The sequence below is a fragment of the Mauremys mutica genome, chromosome 4 (genome assembly GCF_020497125.1).
Source record: "Mauremys mutica isolate MM-2020 ecotype Southern chromosome 4, ASM2049712v1, whole genome shotgun sequence".
Classification (NCBI taxonomy): Eukaryota; Metazoa; Chordata; order Testudines; family Geoemydidae; genus Mauremys; species Mauremys mutica.
In genome coordinates this window covers 149,087,322-149,107,502 of record NC_059075.1, presented here as the reverse complement: position 1 = coordinate 149,107,502, position 20,181 = coordinate 149,087,322, and the positions used below count along the sequence as shown (strand labels likewise).

The window sequence follows — 20,181 nt, the reverse complement described above, 5'->3', positions numbered from 1 at the left end:
TCTTTGGAAAATGACCTTTTATATGTGATATGAGTTGACCTTTCGCTTTTAATACAGCATACAAGTAATATACAGGCCATTTTAAGATGCTGGGTTTCTTCCCCTACATTTGCCTTGATATTTTAATCTGCATTTAAAAAAACCAACCAATCAAACATACCCACAGAGGCTCTTAAATCAACAGGGAATAATTTCTAAAGTGGTTTGTGCCTGCTCCAACTTAAAAGTAAAAAAAAAAATAATTCATCTGGATCTAAATGTTTGTACTGAGTCCTTCGAATATTCACAGACAAGAGAAATATGTCATTACCCCCAACTGTTTTCATAGCTTTCCAATGCCACTGTGATCATTTCGTGCAGCTCGATGATAAAGAACTCAATATTGACAGTGGATAATGCAGTTGTTAGCTTCTTCTTCTCCTGATCAGCCAGCTCCTCATGGTAGCCCTTGTCTATCAGGAAGAAGGGATTCTGAAATGAGAAGCACCGTGTCAGTGGTGGCAACTGCAGAGGTTCTGCAGAAGTGGCTGGATACCCCATGAACAGAGCAGTTGAGGATGCGCCTAGTGTCCTCATTTGACTCAGAGCAGGTATAGCCTGGTGACGCTTGCTTCTGTCCTACGCATAGGGGGTGCTCCCAGGGTGGGATGGAGCAGGTGGCTCTGCAGGTGACCTCAGGCCAGTGCTGCGGTCCCTGTAGCCAGCAAAACTTTCATAGCTTTTATTGACCAATATATGCTGGGCTAATGTCTATCAATCTATGATCCATCCAGCCATCTCACATTATCAATAGTGATACCACAATGAATTAAACACACAGTATCAGTAGAACATTAGATTGTAGATACATTTCTAGCAGTTACCTGGTCTGAACTGGTCTGTGTCTTTTTATAATCCTCTTCACTCGTGCTAAGTATCCCATAACACTTTGCAAAGCTGAAGTCAGCTTTGGCATTAGAAAATAAGAAACTTGCCAAAGGCAAAATACATTAATGTTGTGCCCAGTACAAGGTGGACCAGTAGTATCCAAAACAAAGTAAGAGAAGATACAGAACAATAAGTTAAGGAAGTGACACAAGCTGATGGGCTGGATTTTGTGACATATAAAGCATTTTGTAACTTGTAAACCATCCTATAACTACTGCTTGCTGAAATATGTAACCGGCAGCACACCTTCTGTGTAAAGCGGATTTCACAACAGCAGCACAAGACGGTTTCATGGAAACTGCTATATTACAAAGCCTTTCTTCCAGTACTATGCTATTATTATTATTGTTGGTGTTGTTGTAGCCATGCTGGTCCCAGGATATTAGAGAGATGAGTTGGTGAGGTATTCTCACTGGACCAATGTCTGTTGGTCAAAGAGAGACACTTTCGAGATACATAGAGCTCCTCTTCAGGTCAGGGAAATACCAATAGATGTCTCTCTGTACCCTTACTGCCTTTTAGCAGTAAACCTGATTGATCTCTTGAATATATTTCATAACAAACCAAGATGTGGGCAAGCAATTGTCTAAGCAGTTTATCAACAGTATTAAGGCCACCAGGTCCCATCCAGCCCAGCCTCCTGCCTAATCCGGGCCAGAGAATCTCCCCCAGAGATTCCTGCCTCTGGCACAATAACTCCTGGCAGAACTAGAGTGGAGGGCTGAGAAAGGGACGACGCATCTAGATTTATAGACTCCAAGTGATGGAGCCTGACAGCAGCAGTGAAGGGACTACACAGCAAGTGAGCAGAGAACGTTGGTCATAACTAGAGCTGGTGGGGAAATGTTGGGATTTTTTCCTGCACAAAAGTTTGACTTTTAATCAGAAAACAAAACAGTAACTAAAATAATTGTGTCTGTGCCTTGCAGCATGACATTTGACAGTGGGATCGCCCAAGGGCCAGACAGGTGCCTTTTGCTTTGCTCATGGAACTCTGTTCAGATCTGGTGGAGTTACACGCAATTGAAAATCATCCATTTCACAGTGCAGCTGGCTTTCAGCAACACATCCAAAAGAGGAATTGGTTTTCAGCTGGAAAGATTTTGTGCTTTACTTTTTTTAGCAAAGTCAAAATTTTCTGTGAAAAACTTTAGTTTGTCAAAAACCCAATTTTCTGATTAAAAACAATTTGCACAGAATTTTTTCAGTCTAATCACAGCCCCATCCCAGGCACTCTCTGGGGTGGGTTCCTCCATTACCTGGTTCATTTGTACAAGTAGCGCTGATCTCTTTGCTGACAGGATCTGCCACAGAAACAGGATGTGCTTCAGCTGGGTTTGTGGGACAATCTGAGATGAAACAACATAGACAGGGATTTACCCATAAAAGCCTTGACACTGATATTTAAATCCTAATCACGGAAGTGAGCATATTCTATATGTGTTTCACAGTTGCCTTGCTACTGCCAAAGTTTTAAAGAATGTCAAACCACTGAGCTGGTGGGAATCACTGGCTAAGCACCTAGAACCAGAGTTTGCTGAAAAGTGAAAGCAGCTTTTGACATTCTTTTGTAGACACAGAGAGAATATTTTCTTTGTTTCAGTTATTCAACTAGTTCAGTTCAATGAATAGGTCATTGCGTAGAATTCTGGTTTGAAAAGTTGGGATCCTGCTGGTACCTGGCAGGCATTTTCAGAGACTGTGCCCGTGCGGATTATTCATTAGTATTATTTATTTGTATTGCAGTAGTGTCAAAAGGCACCAGTCACCATGTGCTGGGATGTAACAAAGAGACAAGGCATGTCTCCAAATGAATGCAGGGTAACTTTTTCAGAAGTGTCTAAATGATCTGGGGCTATGGAGGAGCTGAAAAACTTGGGGAGGTAGGAGGCAGGTGAGCTGAATTCCTGCAGAATGTTTCAGTTTAATCAAGTCGGCATTCTCTGACAGAAAAATCTACTCTACACTAGAATCTATACAGTAGGGTTGGTCCGAGAATGGGTTTTCTTCCACAGAACATTTCAATGAAAGGTTTTGTGGAAAATTTCAACCTGAAAATTGATGTTTTTGTTTCCATTTTTGGGTTAAACCTAAAAGTTTCATTTTTTTTGATGGAAAGTTGAAATTTTCCATGGAAAGCAAAAATATTCACTTAGTCAAAACTACAATTTTTTGCTCAAACAATAGTTTTTGAAAGAAACTGTACTCTATGTCCATATCTTCAGAATGTATAGTAGAAAGCATGAAAACAAAAAATATTTATTATAGAGAGCTTCATTGTCATTGCTGTGAATTCAAACCAAAGTTACTCTCTTACTGGTAAGTCTCTGAACTGCTTTGCATTAGCCTCCATCTTCAGCTCATTTCTGACATACTCAGTCAGGAGCCGCTCCGGGTCCCCTCCAGTCACAGCCAGGAACTCCGCAGCCACTTTCAGGGTGGAGAGTGCTCTGGAAATGTCGCTCACTGAACCAGCCTCTTCCATGATGCGTTTCATAAGACTCACACTCAGTGGTTCCTATGGATAGCAACAGGAGACAAAAGGCTGGCTGTAGGATTTCCACATCCAATTCCCATTACAATCAATGGCGTCCAAATCTGCTAGGCAACTTAGAATAACTCAGCCTTAAGTGTTTCCACACTGGCGTTATATGATCCAAGGGACTGTATACAATGTGTGAAGAAGATACGAGGAATTTTGTTCGAGATGCCATATATAAGACAAATGAATATTAGATTAATAGATTCTAAGGCCAGAAGTGACTGCTGTGATAGTCTAGTGAGTCTGACCTCCTGTGTAACACAGGCCACAGAACTTCCCCAAAAGAATTCCTGTTTGAAGTACAACAGGTCTTTTAGAAAAGCATCCAATCTTGATTTAAAAATCGCTAGTGAGGAAGACTTCACCACAGCCCTCAGTAAATTATTCCAATGGCTAATTACTCTCACTGTTAAAAATGTTACTTTATTTCCTGTCTAACTTCAACTTCCAGCCAGAAGATCACAGTATACCTTTGTCTACTAGATTGAAAAGCCCTTTATTATCAAATATTTGTTCCCCATGTTGGTACTTAAAGACTGTGATCAAGTCACCTCATCGTTAAGCTGGGCTAATAATGCCGTGTTAATAATACACAAAAACTCTTACTAAGTATTTTATCTCATTCTGATAGTTAAGATTGTAAAGTTAGGTGACCCTCTAAGTAAAACTCCTATCGAATGTAAGTGCTATTCGTTTGATGATTTTGCTATATAATTCAAGTGAGAATTCGATTCCTGCTTGGAATTCTCGGGGAAGGTGACAAAAACTATAGAAAGGGTATCATTCTCTGTGAAACTGGAAAGGTTTAAAGATCAGTTTCTATGGAATCATATTACAGAGACCTTTGGTTTCATCAGTACTAAATTCTATGGGACTTTACCAGAAGGGAACATGAGTATTGCTAGATGGGATCAACGCCAGGTCCGTCTAGTACAGTCACCTGTCTCTGACAACACCCAATACCAGATGGCACAGAGGAAGGTATAGGAACCCCTCTCCTGCTGCACAAGATGGGTGATAATCTGCCCCCATGCTAGACCCCATCTGGACTCTGATAGTAAGAGACCGGCTCAAACCCCAGAGTGGGAGGTGTACAAAATTTTTGTCATCCCTAGTTATAGCTAACTGTGGATATTTTTATGATCTACAGAAATGTCCAATCCTTTCTGGAATCTTGCTAATGTCTTGGCCTCAGTGACTTCTTGTGGCAGTGAGTTCCACAGGATAGCCATGTACTGTGGGGAAAAGTATGTCCTTTGGTCAGTTTTGAATTTGCCACCTTTTAATTTAATTGAAAATCCTCTTGTTCCTGTGTCACGAGACGGAGAACAAGCGCCCCCCAAGTCGCTCTTCTCTAAATAACTATTTTATTATGGAATTCTTTCAAAATGTGTTTGAACCACCAATGAGAGCATTACATCAGTGTCATTCAGAAATAAAATCAGGGCAGTCAATGGAGTAAAACTGTTGTGAATCTGGCGAACAAGGGAAGAGAACGAGGCCCCCCTGACTCCAAGTGGCCAAGGAATTGTACAAAAAATGTGCTTTTTAGTGGCTAAAGTTAGAGCTGGAAGCTCCACTTGTCTCATCATGGGCCTGATCCTGGCCTACTCTAAGGCCGCTTTGTGCTGCGCCGATGTCGCAAGCTGAGCACCCAAATCCTGAAGGCGCCCAGAAGTGAGTAGAGAGTTTAGAGAACGGTGCCCTTAATGGGCGAGTGGACATACTGTGGGTTTGGGATATTTACTCAACCTTCTGACCGTATAGTGGCTATGGAAGCTGTTTACAGTGGGGGAAAGAGAGAGGATTATCTGAGTCTGAAGCTGGGGGAAAACCCAGGGTTGTTTTTCATCTCACCTGGCGCAATTGTTCTCTAACGTTCACTTTCGTGGAGTGCAAAGTCTTCACATTGTTCAGCGCAATGGACGGAATTGTCTGAAAAGGAAAACGTTAGTGATTAATAACTGGTTTATAAAGCACAACATGTTCAATACAGAAAAAAATCCTGAAGCACACTCCAAGGGTTAAAGCATCATTTTCAAAAGCATCTAAGGGATTTAGGAGCCTACAGCCCATTTTGAAAAGTATCTTAGACTCTTAAGGCTGGATTTTTAAAGGTGCCTTAGTGTGATTTTAAAAAATCATCTATTGAAATCAATGGGAGTTCAGGCTAAAGTGTTCAGAACTGCCTAAGTGACATAGGAATGTAAGTACCATTTTCAAAGATGATTTAATCACTTGGGTGCCCATATCCCATTGTTTTCCCGTGGGACTTAGGCATTTAACCTGCTCAGGTGCTTTTGAATTTCCAATAGGCCCCTAGATGCCTAAATAATTTCAAAAAATGAGGTGTCTGGTGGCACCTTAAAGACTAACAGATTTATTTGGGCATAAGCTTTCATGGGTAAAAAACCCACTTCTTCAGATGCAAGATTTTTCTAGCCACAAAAGCTTATGCCCAAATAAATCCATTAGTCTTTAAGTGCCACTGGACTCCTCATTGTTTTTGTGGATACAGATTAATACGGCTACCCCTCTGAGAAATCATTTAAAAAATCTGGCCCCTAGGAGCCCAAGTCTCACTGCAAGTCAATGGGATTTAGACTCCTAAGCAGACCTGGGAGGGAGATAGTTTTGCTATCCTCTGAGAATCTGGGAGTTCAAAACCTTCTCTCTTCCAAATTGAGATGGGAACTCAAAATCTTGAACATTTTCACAAACAGAAAAATGTTTTGGTTTGGGTCAATGGAAATGTTTTGTTTTGATAATTTCAAAAATGTTTAATTTTCATTTTGACTCTTTTACTTTTATTTTTTAAATTTAAACTAATAAATAACTATAATTTCAAAACACACCATTGTTTCAAACCAGAAATCAAACGAGAAAACGAGGGTTTTTTGATATTTCCAAAACATTTCTCTAATTTTCCTTTTTATTTAAATGAACAATTTGTCAAAATCAGCACGTTCCCATGCGAAGGTTTGGTCCTGATGAATTGGCATTTTCCAACAACAACAAAACTGTGTCAACAAATTCCCAACCAGCTCTGCTCCTAAGTCCCTTGTGGAAATGGGTCCTAGGTTCCTAAGTCACTTAGGCACGTTTGAACATTTTAACCTAAGTCTAAACACAGTGGGGCTCATTTGCCAATGCATTACCCCCAATTTACACCACTGTAACCCCACTGTAACCAATGATGTTAAACAGGTGTAAATCTGGAAAAGGCCACCGTGGATCAGGTCTTTCACCTCGCATCACCATTTCCACCTGTGCATCCTGATTTGATTGTGTTTGCTCAGGTGTGAATGACTCACACAGGTGCCAGGCCGCAGAGCAGCAAGCACTGAGAATAAAATCCTGGATGCACTGAAGTCTACGGCAAAGCTCCACCTCCATGATTTCATCCTGAACTCACCTGGGCTTTCACGACAGGCTTCCCGCTGATGAAGCGATGAATCACTTGCCTCTGCAGAGTCAGGAAGTTATAGTGGGTGGTTTTGGTTCTATCTTCCTCTAGCACGTACTGGAAATTTGACAGCGCCATGGTGATCAAATCGCTCTCGGTAACACTTAGCACAGAGGTGAGCTTCACCTCTTCCGCTGAAATGGACCTGGAGAAAAGGGAAGAACAATGTGAGAGGTCATCTTCTTTACTGCCAAAGAAATCTAAGATGAAACAAGCCTTGGTGGGCCATTTAGCCCATCTCTCCAGCCTTGTGCTCAGTTGCCAATTCTTGGGAGTCTCGTGATATTAGTGGTTCTGGCTCCTGGAGTCATGGGAGAAAAGCAGCTCCCATTTTTAAAAAAGGGACATTTCCCACCCTGGTAGCTGCAGGGAAAAGCTTGAAATCTTGACCTTAGGAGGCAAATAAAAGCACCTCCACCTTTATTATTGTTGGTCCTTTGACCCAAGAAAATTAGCCAGCATTTAGGGCCTTGTGGGATTGTTTCCATTAAGAGGAGAAATGGATGATACAGGTCAGGTATTTCTTTGGTGCAACCCTATTTTTTTACAGAATGCACATGAAGTCCTGGTTCCCTGAACGCAGCAGGAACACACAAGCAGGAGGTGGGTCCCTGGATCACCATTTCTAAGTCTGGAGGCTCTCTGTCTCTGGGCCATGTTCACCACTGCGTCTCTAGTTTTCTGCTGGCTTTCTTCTCCTGTCTTTCTTCTTCTCACACATAGACATGGTTGGAGAAACAATTCACTAGCCTTTTACATTTGAAATCAGCCTCAGGGAAACCCCTCATCCCATATGGCTTACTGTCTGATTGGCCTTGCCATGTGGTCTAGTGCCTTGGGAGGGGGCTTCCATTGTTTCCACCTATCATTACACACAGGGGTAGTAAATCGCTCCTTCAATTCAGCCTGAAATAAAGATGCTTCACACACTCATCAGCTTTAAGAAAGTCAGTGATTGAATGTAGATCAGAGACCCATTTGATGCCATCGTCTAGCATAATAGTATTTTTTAAAAATCTTGTGTCTTTTGAAAAAACAACAAGGAGTCCGGTGGCACCTTAAAGACTAACAGATGTATTTGGGCATAAGCTTTCGAGGGTAAAAAACCTCACTTCTTGCATCTGAAGAAGTGTTTTTTTTTACCCATGAAAGCTTATGCCCAAATACATCTGTTAGTCTTTAAGGTGCCACTGGACTCCTTGTTGTTTTTGTGGATACGGATTAACATGGCTACCCCCGGATACTTGTGACTTTTGAGGAATCTTGTGATTTCTGGGGGGCGGACTCATGTTCTTTTTCATGCGTGGCAGAGCTGCTCACAGTGAGCCAAACGCTACTCTCCGTCACATCAGCACAATAGCTCCACGGGAGTCAGTGGAGGAAGAGTCCAAAGCTGCTCTGAATGATGCGCTACTAGGCTGATTTCTTGCCACAGGCCTTTCTATTCACCTCCTGGAGTTGGGAAGCTCGGGGAGCACATTTCCAGGCTTTTCCCACAGCCACGAAGGCCAGAGACTGACAGGGAAGCTAAGACTGGCAGTAAAACAGGGAGAGTTGGCAGCACAGCCATCCAGAGAGAGGAGACAACACGGGAAAGCGAAGAAAGACTCTGCAATCTCCAGCACTAAGGGCCTTCGCTGTGTGAGCTAAAGCACCAAAGGTCAAAGGTCAGCTTTACAAGGGTCTTTGAGCACCTACAGATAATAAGTAGTAATAACCTCTAGCTCGTAGAGCTAAGTACCATTATCCCCATTTTACAGTTAGGAAAACTGAGACATAGTGAAAGGCAACTGACTTGCCCAACATCACTCAGCAGAGCTAGGATTAGAACCCAGGTCTTCTGTGTCCACTAGCCTATAGTATCTCCCATTGCAACTACTGAAAACAATGGGAGCTTGGAGCCTAACCTGCCTTAGCACTTTGGAAAAATCCCACAAGGTGCCTCTTTGCATCTTCAGGTGCCAAAACATCTTTGTAAATCTGGGCCCTAAGAGTTTCAACCTGCCCCATTAAAGCCAATGGGAGTTTTGCTCTTGTGGTTGTACCAGTTGAACTGAAATCAAGCGCGTCTTGGCCTTTTGGCTAAGACCAAGTGCACCAGTTGAGCTGAAGTCAGTTTAAAAAAATCAGTGTAGTGGCACTGGTGCAAACCCCTGTGTGGATGGACCTATAGCAGTTTACAGCTGGCTTCTCTGGGTTGAGCTAACTTGCTCTACCAACAGGTTTTGTACCAATTTAGCTATTTTTTTGGATTGTGTGTGTTTTTTTAGCTAAATAGATTAATTGGTTCAACCCCTAGCCGGGTGCATTTGCACCAGTATAAAGATGCTTACACCACTATAACTTATTCCCCTAAATATATGGGAAAACTACACTGCTGTCAACATCTTCATACTGGTACAGCTGTGATCACACTCCGGGTTATATGCCGCTGAATGTCTGTAAAAAGGCAGTTCCCTGTTGGGACCATAAGCATCTTGCTGTGCTCCTCGGTCCTTCCTTACGGTAACATGGCAAGTTACCCTGGGGTCAGTATGGAGTTGATTGTTGTTGGGTCAGGGTCGGATTCTGAGCTCAGCTACCCTAAGGTAAGTCTGGGACCAGGGTGCTAGGTGCTGAAAGCTATTGAACAAAACTGTAAACCCCATATATGATGGAAACTACTTTAAGCCAGGGGTGCTGCAGGACCCCTGCACCCCTAGTTCCAGCACCCCTGCCTGGGACACTAAAATAAGACCAAATCAACTTTACATGCCACCTGAGAAGACCTTGATATAGCTTCACCCTAACTGCCTCATTGCACAAGGTCATAAGAGTTATGTTTTCTTCTTGGAGAAGTCTGGCCTGGCCCTCCTCAGATAGACGGCTCTACATCCAGAGGTGAAAGTAAGCCAGTACAGTCCGGCGTACCGGCAAGAGCCAGTACGCCATGCCGGACTGCATCGGCTTCTGCAGCAGGGGTTTAAAGGGCTCTGCAGGGAGCCCCGAGCCCTTTAAATCCCAGCCCGCAGCTCCAGCGGCCGGGCTGGGGCCGGCATTTAAAGGGCCTGGAGCTCCACGGCGGCTGGAGCCTCGGGCCCTTTAGTTCGCCACACACCCCCAGGATTCCGGCCGTACCAGTAAGTCCTGTGAGTTACTTTCACCCCTGTGTACATCAGGAGTAACATCATTGACATCAGTGGGGCTATGCCTGTTTTATGCCACCTGAAGTGAGATGAGCCTCAGGATCTATGTTTTAAGATGAAATGTTGATTTATGGATAACTAAAGTTACTTAGTCAGAGTGGTTTACCCCTAGGGGTGAGGCTTGAAAGATACCTTTGCTTTTCCTTAGTGAGTTGAGCAGCTGTGTCAATACAGCTGTTCTGGAGCCATATTAAGAATTTTGTAACAATGGAAGTTATGGATGGAGTGGTTGGCAAGAGGTCCAGGATGTCAGTGTCAGCGCTGATCTCCTTGCACCATAGTTCCTTAGGGATACTGATTTCTGTAATAAAGCAGAGAATCTTTCACGCCGTGTGCACGGAATCACAGGAACCAGGGTATCAAGTGGCAGGTGGGGAAAGAAACGGTTTTCACAAAATAATTCTCCACATTTTTCACGCCGTCTTTTTGTCAAAATTTCAAACTGAATCTAAACAAACAAACAAAATTCAACCAACTGGCTGGAAAAAAACAGCAAGTGTTTAATGAAAAAAGACGTTGTGAAAAACTTGCAACAGTTAGAAAAAAATTAAAAATCACCCCCACTTCTAGCTAGCAATTTCCATATGCCAAAATGCTCAGTTAGCTTACACAACTGGACAACCTGATTATCACTGCCCTTTCGGTACGCAGCTCCCTTCCTCACCAACCCTGCAAAGATTTACATCCATGCTGAGCTTTAGACACTTCGAGTAGCCCCAGTGAAGTCAGTAGACCCACTCAGAGCATGTTAAGGATGCTCATGTCTTTGCAGGCTAGGTGGTAATCTGGGACCAGCTGTGTGTCAGGGAATATTTGGTAATTACTCTGGAGTAGACTCATACTCAGCTTCACACCTGAATTGTTTGTTTGTTACATGATAGAAAAATATCTAAACAGGAAAGTAAAACACCATGAAAGTCAAAATACCTGAGCTTCTGGGGCCTGATCTTATATTGCTCCACACTTTCTGAACAGTCTGTATGGCTCTTTCAAAAGTCAAACGCTGATCATCTAAAGTTGGAAGAGAACATGGCATTTATCAACATACGTTTTCCAGCAGAAAAAAACAGTTTCCCTCTTGCAAAAATACTTCTAATAGTAAAAAGACTAACTGAAATGTTAACATACCTTACAACTTTAAAGAAGCTTTACCAACAGGTATGACAGAGGGAGGTAGGGAGGGATAGCTCAGTGGTTTGAGCATTGGCCTGCTAAACCCAGGGTTTGTGAGTTCAATCCTTAAGGGGGCCACTTAGGGATCTGAGGCAAAAATTGGTCCTGCTAGTGAAGGCAGGGGGCTGGACTCAATGACCTTTCAAGGTCCCTTCCCATTCTAGGAGATTGGTATATCTTTAGTTATTAGAGGTAAAATTTTGAAAAGTGCCTATGTTTTTTGGGAGCCTGACATTGATTTTTGAGAGATTTAGGCACTGAAGGCTAGATCCACAAAGGGATTTAGACACCTAATTATCATTATCATGCACCTGAAGCCAAAATTTAGATATTTAAAATCACTCAGCTGCCACTTAACTCTGCAGTTGCTTAAATTCCCACTGGTAAAGTCCCCTAGATGCCTAAATGTCTGCTAGGTGGCATACACACAGCCCTCTACATCATGACACCTCCTAAGCCCCAGCAGGATTCATCAGCAGTAACCACTCCACTTAGCACTGCGGAGCCCTCAGCTGGATACTGTGTCCAGATCTGGGCATCACACTTGAGCGAAGATGTGGTCAAACTGGAGAGAGTCCAGAGGAGAGCAACAGAAACAATAAAAGGTTTAGAGAACCTGACCTATGAGGAAAGGTTAAAAAAACTGGGCATGTTTAGTGAGAAAAGAAGATGAGGGGGGGACTTGATAACAGTCTTCAGATCTGTTAGGGGCTGTTATAAAAAGGACAGTGATCAATGAAGACAGGACAAGTAGTAATGAGTTTAATCTGCAGCAAGAGAGATTTAGGTTACATATTAAGAAGGGTCATTACATTCTGGAATAGACTTCCGAGGGAGGTTGTAGAATCTCCATTATTGGGTTTGGGTTTTTTTTAGGAACACGTTGGACAATCTAGGTTTACTAGATCCTGGACTTGATGCTCTCTCGAGGTCCCTTCCAGCCCTACATTTCTATGAGTCTATGAACGAGACTTCTCCCCACCTATCTCATGGGCAGAAGCCCAACCCAGCAAGCATTCTCAGAGGGGGTGATGGACAGCAGGAGAGAGATCACTTGATCATTACCTGTTAGGTTCACTCCCTCTGGGGCACCTGGCATTGGCCACTGTCGATAGACAGATACTGGGCTGGATGGACCTTTGGTCTGACCCAGTACGGCCGTTCTTACGTTCAGAACCCAGGGTCCCTAGAATTGCAGGTAAATGTCCTAACCACTGGGAAATTGGGTATTCTGGGCTAATACCCTCTCAATCTCTCCTGTTGAACCTGCTCCACTTCATATAAACTACATAAATATTAGCAGGGGCACTGGAGCCAGGCTCTCCCAGGTGGGTAACCTTATCACCAGGGTACAAAGCCATTCTCTCTCTGGGTAAGTATTAATCTGTGGATTCCCTTAGGCAGCCTGGCATGTAACTATCAGGCGTTGCAATGCTGAGTTTAAGTCCCCTTTGTGGATCTAGCCCTGAGAAGATCACGGCCAGGTCTACACTTGGAGCACTTTGCCAGTGTGGCGATACCAGTATCCTGTTCCAGCAAAGCGCTGCTAGTGCGAACATGGCGTACAGCGGCCAAAGCACTTTTGCTGGTTTGGCTTATTCCTGCCTCCCTGAGCAAAATAAGCAGTCCTGGTGAAAGCACAGTGCAGCTGGTATAACTGTCTCTGCACTAGGAGCTTTTGCCATCAAGCTCCGTCAGTCACAAAATTGCACCTCATCACCCCTGACCAGCCTGGCTATGCTGGCACAAGTCTGTAGTATGGACCTGGCTAGAGTCTTATTGAAAGTCAAAGACTCGTAGGCTCCTCAGTCACTGAGGCACGTTGATTGATTGCTCTCATTGGCTTCTTGGACGGATGTTTACAATTTGCACATAATTGCAGAATTGCGGGTGTTCTCCTTGGTCCACAGGCCGGACCCAAAGCCCACTGCAGCAAATGGGAGCTTTTCCCTTGATCTCTGCAGTATCTGGCTCAAGCCCCAGGCATGTCAGTATTATTCCTTGCGCAGAGACCACGCCTAGCTGAGCCATGTACGTTCCTTGGGTTCTTTACTGCTGCTCAAGAAATACATCCAGATTCTTGGGTGCATTGAGGCTGCCAGGGGTTGTCCCCACAATGCAAAGCTGCCCTAAAGCCCCAAGAAGCTCCCTGCAGCACTGAGGAATCCACCGGTTTGTAGGGCCAGCACACAGTGACGATTCATGTCAGCTGGAGATCTGGCCCCACTGACTCCAATACAACTGTTCCCAGGGTGGATTTGGTACCATAACCGTAGAAGTATGAAGTGTACCTGAGAGGTCGTCCCGTTCCAAGAACTTTCTCACAGAAAGCCTTTCACCTTCGTGGATATCGCCGTTTTGGAAACAGTGGATCAGAGAGCGCTGCAGAGTGAGAATTTCAGGCAGGTGCCGTATGTGTCGGATGTGCTGGTGCTGTAAGAGAAAAGTAACCACCGCTTTAACATGACGCCTAAGTTCAGTGGGAGAGAAAAGATGCTATTGGGATGAATGTCGCGTGGTTTTGATGTTCCTGCAAACTTCATGGTTATGTGGGTGTCCGGCTGCTTTGCATGACTGGAGCAATGCAAAGCAGCCAGCGGGGACCGGTCCATCTGGCTCCAAACCCCTTTGGACTTTTTAATAGTAATCTACTTTATCCCTACAGTTCTCTATTGGACCCTAGGAAAGCTCCACCAAGATCCTGCTACCTGCCAACCTCCAGCCAACCGCCCAGCATTTCATACTGGTCATTGCTAGCACACCTGGGGTAATGCAAACTCAAATTGTCCATAGGCATGTGCTGCAATCAACTGAAGCTGCCTGACTGGAATGGAAGTAGCAGATCCCACCTGCTTCGTTTCTTTGGGCCAGATTAAGAGGTGTAAAAAATAATGGTGTAAATTAACCCCCTTGTGAGGATAGCTGTCCTATTTCTTTACATGTGCAGCAGGAAGCCTGGTAGAAGGGAAGGCGTTTAAAGCTGGAAAAAATGGTGCTTTTTAAAGTCAGCTTAAAATGTATTAATTAAGCTCTGTTCATACGACACGTGAAACCCTGCCTACACTAGGTTTTTTCCTACTCTGGACAAAGAACTTTAGGATTAGAGAGAGACAGCGGGCTCCAGGCAAACTAGGATTTTCTTTATTCTAATAAAGTTCCTTGTTCAGTGTTTGGAGAAATCAGCCATCGTCACATGACTCCCTTGCAACTGGTAGGTGAGTGTGAGTCGGCCTGAGAGAGTCCAAATGAGAGTAAGGGAGTAAATCTTACACATCATCTTAGAATCTGGCTTTATGGGCATAACTTAACCCTGAGCGTTCGTGTTTAAATACAGACACGATGGAAGACCTGGCGTAATTATCTCCTGGCTTTAAATCAAGACCTTAACAGAACTGTAAGTAAAAGCCCCACCTAAGACAAAAGACACGTGTGAACCTGCCCAGGAGCTTTTGGCTGAGTATTGTTTTGAGTAGCTGTGTGTTTGTGGGAAGAGAGATCACACCGGGCTACACCAGAAAAAGAGGTCAGTTTAATTATGTCAGCCAAAGGTATTGAAAATCCACCCCCCCTGAGCGGTGTAGTTAAAATTACCTAAGGCTCTGTGTAGACGTTGCTAGGTTAACAGAAGAATTCTTCCATCAACCTAGCTACTGCCCCTCGGGGAGGTGGATCACCTACACCAGTGGGAGAATCACTCCCATCAATGTAGGTAGCATCTATACTGAAGCACTACAGTGGCACAGCATTGTAAGTGTAGACAAGCTCACAGAAACAGAGGTCAGACAAGAACAGGCTAAGAGGGAGGGACTGCCAGAAGGAGGGAGCAGCTGCAAGCCGGTGGGTGACTCTGGCAGAAACCTGGGAAGCGATCAGGGGTGCAGACTCAACAATTGCTCTTGGTGCTGTGAGCAACAAAAGCTGTTTCCTGCTGGTTGATTCCCCGTGTTCAGAGCGACAGGACTTTGTACATTCTTTGTAAATAAACAAAACTGCAGTAAAGAAAATACCAGACTCCATCAATTTCTACTTCCAACTGGAACATCCACAAGGCCCCAAACTTTGACTGGCCTGTTGGGCTGAAAAGGGGTTACAATGTATTCACATCTCTGTATATGTGTGCGCGGTTCTAACCCATGCGCCGTTTGTGTGTGCACATTACTTCAAATCATCCCAGAGCACCTTGGACAGGAGTGCCAGGAGCAGAGGGAACTGGTTTTCTCCATTTTCTTGCTGCACCAGATGGGTCAGGCGCTGGACTGTCATCCTCTGTTCAAATCTCCACATGCAGGGCATGTTGATGGGCCCGCAGGTCGGCAGGTGGCTGAAAGGCGGGGACTGGCCGTAGGCTACTTTCAGGAGAACATTTGAACTGTGAGCTCCCTCCTCTACAATCTGCTGCTTTGCAGAAGCAAGTTTCTGCTCCAGCACCTGTGGAAGTGAGATGTCAGTTAGGAATCGAGTCTTGTTATAAAGAGGCCTGGCTCTTCTAATCGGTCTGAGAGGCAGCCCGGGCTGGCTCAGGGTTAAGGCACCAGACTAGAGATCCGGGTTCAATTCTTGGCTCTGCCACCAACTCCCTGTGTGATCTCAGAGAAGCTATTTCATGATTCTGTGTCTCCATTTCTCATCTGGAAAGAGGGACAATAATCCTGCCTTTGTCTATTTAGACTGTGAGCATTTTGGGGCAGGGACTGTCTTTCACCGTCTGTCTGTGCAGCACCCAGCTAGGGATGATGGACGCTCCCTAAGAGTGGGGGTGGGGCCTGGCCCCCAAAACATTGCCCCATCCTCACCCCTTCCCCCCCAAGGACCTGGACCCCTGCTCCTCTCCTCCCCCACCCCACTGTCACTCGCCCTTATGGCTGGTAAAAAGTTGGAGGGCCATGGCCCTCTGGTCCCCCATGCCCAGCACAAAGGGACTCTGTGTGTGTCTGTGATTTGCCTGGCAAAATGGGGCCCTGATCTTTGTTGAAGCCAACAGGCCCTAGTGTGATGATAATAATAATAATGAGATGCCCACAGAACTCTTGAGCATGCAGAGTGGCAGGCAGTTTAACACCAGGTTCACAGACACTCAAACACACAGGGGTTTCCTCTCTAGTACGCTGAACACAATGGACAAGTTTTTGCATTGGAAAAGTGAGCCAGGCTTAATATAGTCTATGTGGTTCTATCGGGTTCTTATAACGCGCCCATCACTGAGGCATCTGAGCACCAAGGGGTTCTTTGGCCAAAAGATGGCATTTTAGAAATGTTTTGTGTGACTTCTAGTTTGAGACAGTGGCGTGGAAGTCTCAGGTGGGCTTTTCCTGGCTCTCTCTCTCTTACCCTGAATAAGCAGCCGGTTTATTTGTGATATTTACCATGTATAGAAAACCAGTCCTCACATACCTGGAAGAACGACTGAGTTATGGCTTTTAAGCAGCTTTCCCACCGTACTCTGTCTTCTTTTTCATGCATGACTTTAATGGTCATGTTTGTGTCTGTAAGAAATATACAATTACACGTCAGCTTTCATCATTTAACATAAAATAATGATCAGATCTAAAGTAGAGGAGTTGCAGTAAATATTGTCATTCATAATAGTGAAATGAATTACAGTGTTACCAGGCAACTGAATTCTTGAGTCATAAGATATAGGAGCACATGAAAATATTTGCCAGTTACAAATCAGTTTATTGATAGGCTCGTAGGTTGTAAGGCCGGAAAAGAGTGTTATGATCATCTAGTCTGATCTCCTGCATAACACTGGCCATACGACCTCAGCCAGTGATTTCTACACCACGCCCATCACCTCCGTCTGAGCTATAGCAGATCTTTTAGAAAGAGAGATCACATCTTCATGTCAAGACTGCAAGTGCTGGAGAATCCACCTCATCCCTACATGAGCTGTCCTGATGGGTCATTCCCCTCTCTGATAAACATACTGAACCTAATTTTAGTCTGAATTTTTCATAAATACAGCAGCAAAAACCAAAACAAAAAATAACAGCCCCTAAAACGAGGCGTTTCTTTACCTGCTGTGCTGTCGAGGATGTATCTGAGGAACAGGTGGACTGTCATCGTTGCATCGTCTATGTTTCCACTAAGTGACTCTGCTAGGAACTGGATGTCTTTTTCAAGGCGGTCACAAAAGAACTTTTCTGCATCTGGAGGCTTCTCTTTCATTAGCTCCAAAATGGACTAGAAGGCAAAGTATTTCCATAGCTTAGCTCTGAGGAAGCATTTCCCCTCTTCATTGTACAGACACCTCCACAAAGGCGATGTATAACTCAGACAAAATTACCATTACAATGTATAGCCTGTTAGTGGTGTACAATGCTGATGAGTTATGACAGACAGACAGAATGTTACTGGGGGTATTTGTTTTCCCACCTGTCTATCGGTAAAAGTCCCCAGGAGCATTGAAGAATGGAGCAGTGCTCTGGCAATGCAGACTGCGGTTGCAGGCAGATCCCTCTCTGTCTCATTGTTCCGTGCGGACGGACTCTCCAGCACGTAGCCTCTCTCTGTTTTATCCCTCGTGCTGTATTAAGAAACCACAATTTATTTGACAGTCATAGAGGTCAGACTTTTCTCCCAAAACTTTGTATTTTTTTGGTGTTTCACCCTAAGCAGTTCACAACTATAGTGACTGTGGGGTCACATTGGGGTGGGGAAAAGGATTGGAATTTTGAACTTTCAATTAAATTTCCCTTAAAATTGGCACCTATAGTTCACCCCAGTAGACAATTCCCAGACAGCTGTGTGGGGTTAAGTTCACACAGTCTCATTCCTTTTACATTACACGCAATTATTTTAAACTTACGTATCTACTTCCTCAAATCCCTGGACCGGTTTGTGATTAGTCCCACCGACCTTGGAGCCACATGCACATTTCATAATCTCCATGGGCAGTCCACACTGTTGTCACAGGGATAAGGTCAGCTTTAGTCAATTTTTAAAGAATCAGCAATGCAACAATTGTACAATGGTTTGCTCAGCTGCTAGCCAGACAGCACCACTCTGCAGCTGAGCAAGAAACAGACTTTGCACAAAGCACTGGAGGCAGAAATGTTCAGAACAGTGAACAGGAAAGACAGTGAGTGTGCAATATACTGGCCTTGTGTGTAGGATCATGTTTCTCAGAATAGCCTAGTGGAGTTAGGGCTTGTCTACACAGCCCCTCAGTGCATGGGAGGTTGGGGTGTGAACGTACACACACCAATTGTCTCGGTGGAGCCAACTCCTGCACACTAAAAGTGCTGTTGAATCAGCAGCACGTCCACGTGCAATATGGAACGTTTAGTGCACAAGAGGCAGCCGTGTCCACAGGGTGATTTAGTGCGCAGGACAGTGTGCTGTAGTTCACACCCCGGCTTGCTGCACACAAAGTGGCCATGTAGACAAGCCCCAGCGCTCCCCAAACACACTGACATTCACAGCGGGGAGGGGGGCAGCTCCCTTTGAGTGTACACAGCTGTGGTCTCACCAAACGTACACGGAATGAGCATTACTGCTAGTGGCAAGGCAAAACCAGATCGGTCACTGTTGAAAACCACATTGCTAGATTGGAGGAGGAGGGTTAGGTGCAGGGTACTCAGACCTGCAGTCGGGAAGGCCCAGAGCCACCAAGGCAATTCCTGACTAAGTCCCAATTTCAGGCATCACTGCGAGCCACAAAACTCCTGCTCAGCTACCACCTAACCCTGTAGCACCTACACTCACCGAGCGCCTCTGCTCTCAGGGGACAAGCTCCCTCAGTGCTGAAGTTTGTGCCTCTGGGCATGTGCACTGCTGCCTCCCTCTAGGTGTCCAAATGCCGATCTCTGCCTCAGCCCCAGAGCAACCCAGGAAAAGGACCCAGTTCAAAACCTAGCCAGAGGAGGAGGATCCTGCCCCCCTTTCAGCCCAGTGGTTGGAGCACTCACCCCAGGAAATCCAGGTTTAATTACCCCCTTGGCCCAAAGGATTTAAACTAGGGGCTCCCACCTCCCAGAAGGGAGCCCTAGACACTGAGCTATGGGAGACTCAGATGGGGCTCCCTCAATCTCTCCCGGTGATGCTGTTCCACTGAGGTAAACAATGAGTCATTGGAACAAGGGGACTGGACCCCTGGGTCCTCCACCTCCCTCATCACTGGACTGCAGACTCCTTCTCACCACCACTACCTCCTCCTCCTCCTCCTCCTCTGGTTGTTTTGTGGGGAGTGACACAGGCTTCATACAGAGGCAGCTTTGGAGATGATGAAATTCTAGTATCACAGGAGAGTCGCTTGGATGCACAGCAGTGAACATCTCAAGCTTTGTGCGGAGTGACACAGAAATGGCTTAGGTGCCTAAGCCCCTTTGGATCATTGAGCAGAGCTAGGCGCTTCCCTGCAGCCTAGACCAAGGATGGGGGAAGGGCTTAGCATGTACCCGCTGATCAGCATCTCCCATGGGCTGGCCTAGGCAGCTCCTCGCCTGGCAGGCTGGCTTGGTGTGTCACATTGTCAGGGGCCTGTCTCTGCCCAGGCATTGTGCAGGGAGCGAGGTGCCTAACTCGGGCTCTGTGGATCCCACTGCTGCTCCAGCGCTTTTCTAAGCGACTAGAAGTTAGGAGTTGCCACATGCAGCATCACAACGTCCAAGCCCCTTTGTGGAGCTGGGCCTAAGGCACCTCTACAAACACCCCATGGTTTGTTCCTACAGGCCATGCCAGGGACTCTTTATATTCTGTAACTGTCTCCACAGACACATCTACACATGGAACCCGCACTTACCAGTGTGGTGCCCAGCCCGGCTCTAGCGATGGCCAGGCCGTACACAGAGATTGATGAGCCTGCTGCAGCCTAGGCTAAGACGGGGGGGGTCTTTTGGCTCAGGCAGGAAAGAACTGTCCTCTTAGCTCTGGAGGAGGCGGGTTCA

General features: G+C 45.2%; 1 protein-coding gene across 1 annotated transcript in view; it reads right to left on the bottom strand.

Moving 5' to 3' along the window:
- Positions 1–20,181, bottom strand: part of LOC123368279 — a 60,024-nt gene that overhangs the window by 9,710 nt on the left and 30,133 nt on the right. The window contains exons 19-31 of the mRNA XM_045012934.1: positions 18,102–18,196; positions 17,669–17,819; positions 17,311–17,476; positions 16,685–16,776; positions 15,473–15,721; positions 13,585–13,726; positions 11,048–11,131; positions 10,253–10,421; positions 6,885–7,080; positions 5,327–5,404; positions 3,245–3,445; positions 2,187–2,276; positions 311–471 (exon numbers count right to left, since the gene is read on the bottom strand). Coding sequence (XP_044868869.1) covers positions 311–471; positions 2,187–2,276; positions 3,245–3,445; positions 5,327–5,404; positions 6,885–7,080; positions 10,253–10,421; positions 11,048–11,131; positions 13,585–13,726; positions 15,473–15,721; positions 16,685–16,776; positions 17,311–17,476; positions 17,669–17,819; positions 18,102–18,196 — 1,874 coding nt within the window. The remainder of the gene's footprint in view (positions 1–310; positions 472–2,186; positions 2,277–3,244; positions 3,446–5,326; positions 5,405–6,884; positions 7,081–10,252; positions 10,422–11,047; positions 11,132–13,584; positions 13,727–15,472; positions 15,722–16,684; positions 16,777–17,310; positions 17,477–17,668; positions 17,820–18,101; positions 18,197–20,181) is intronic.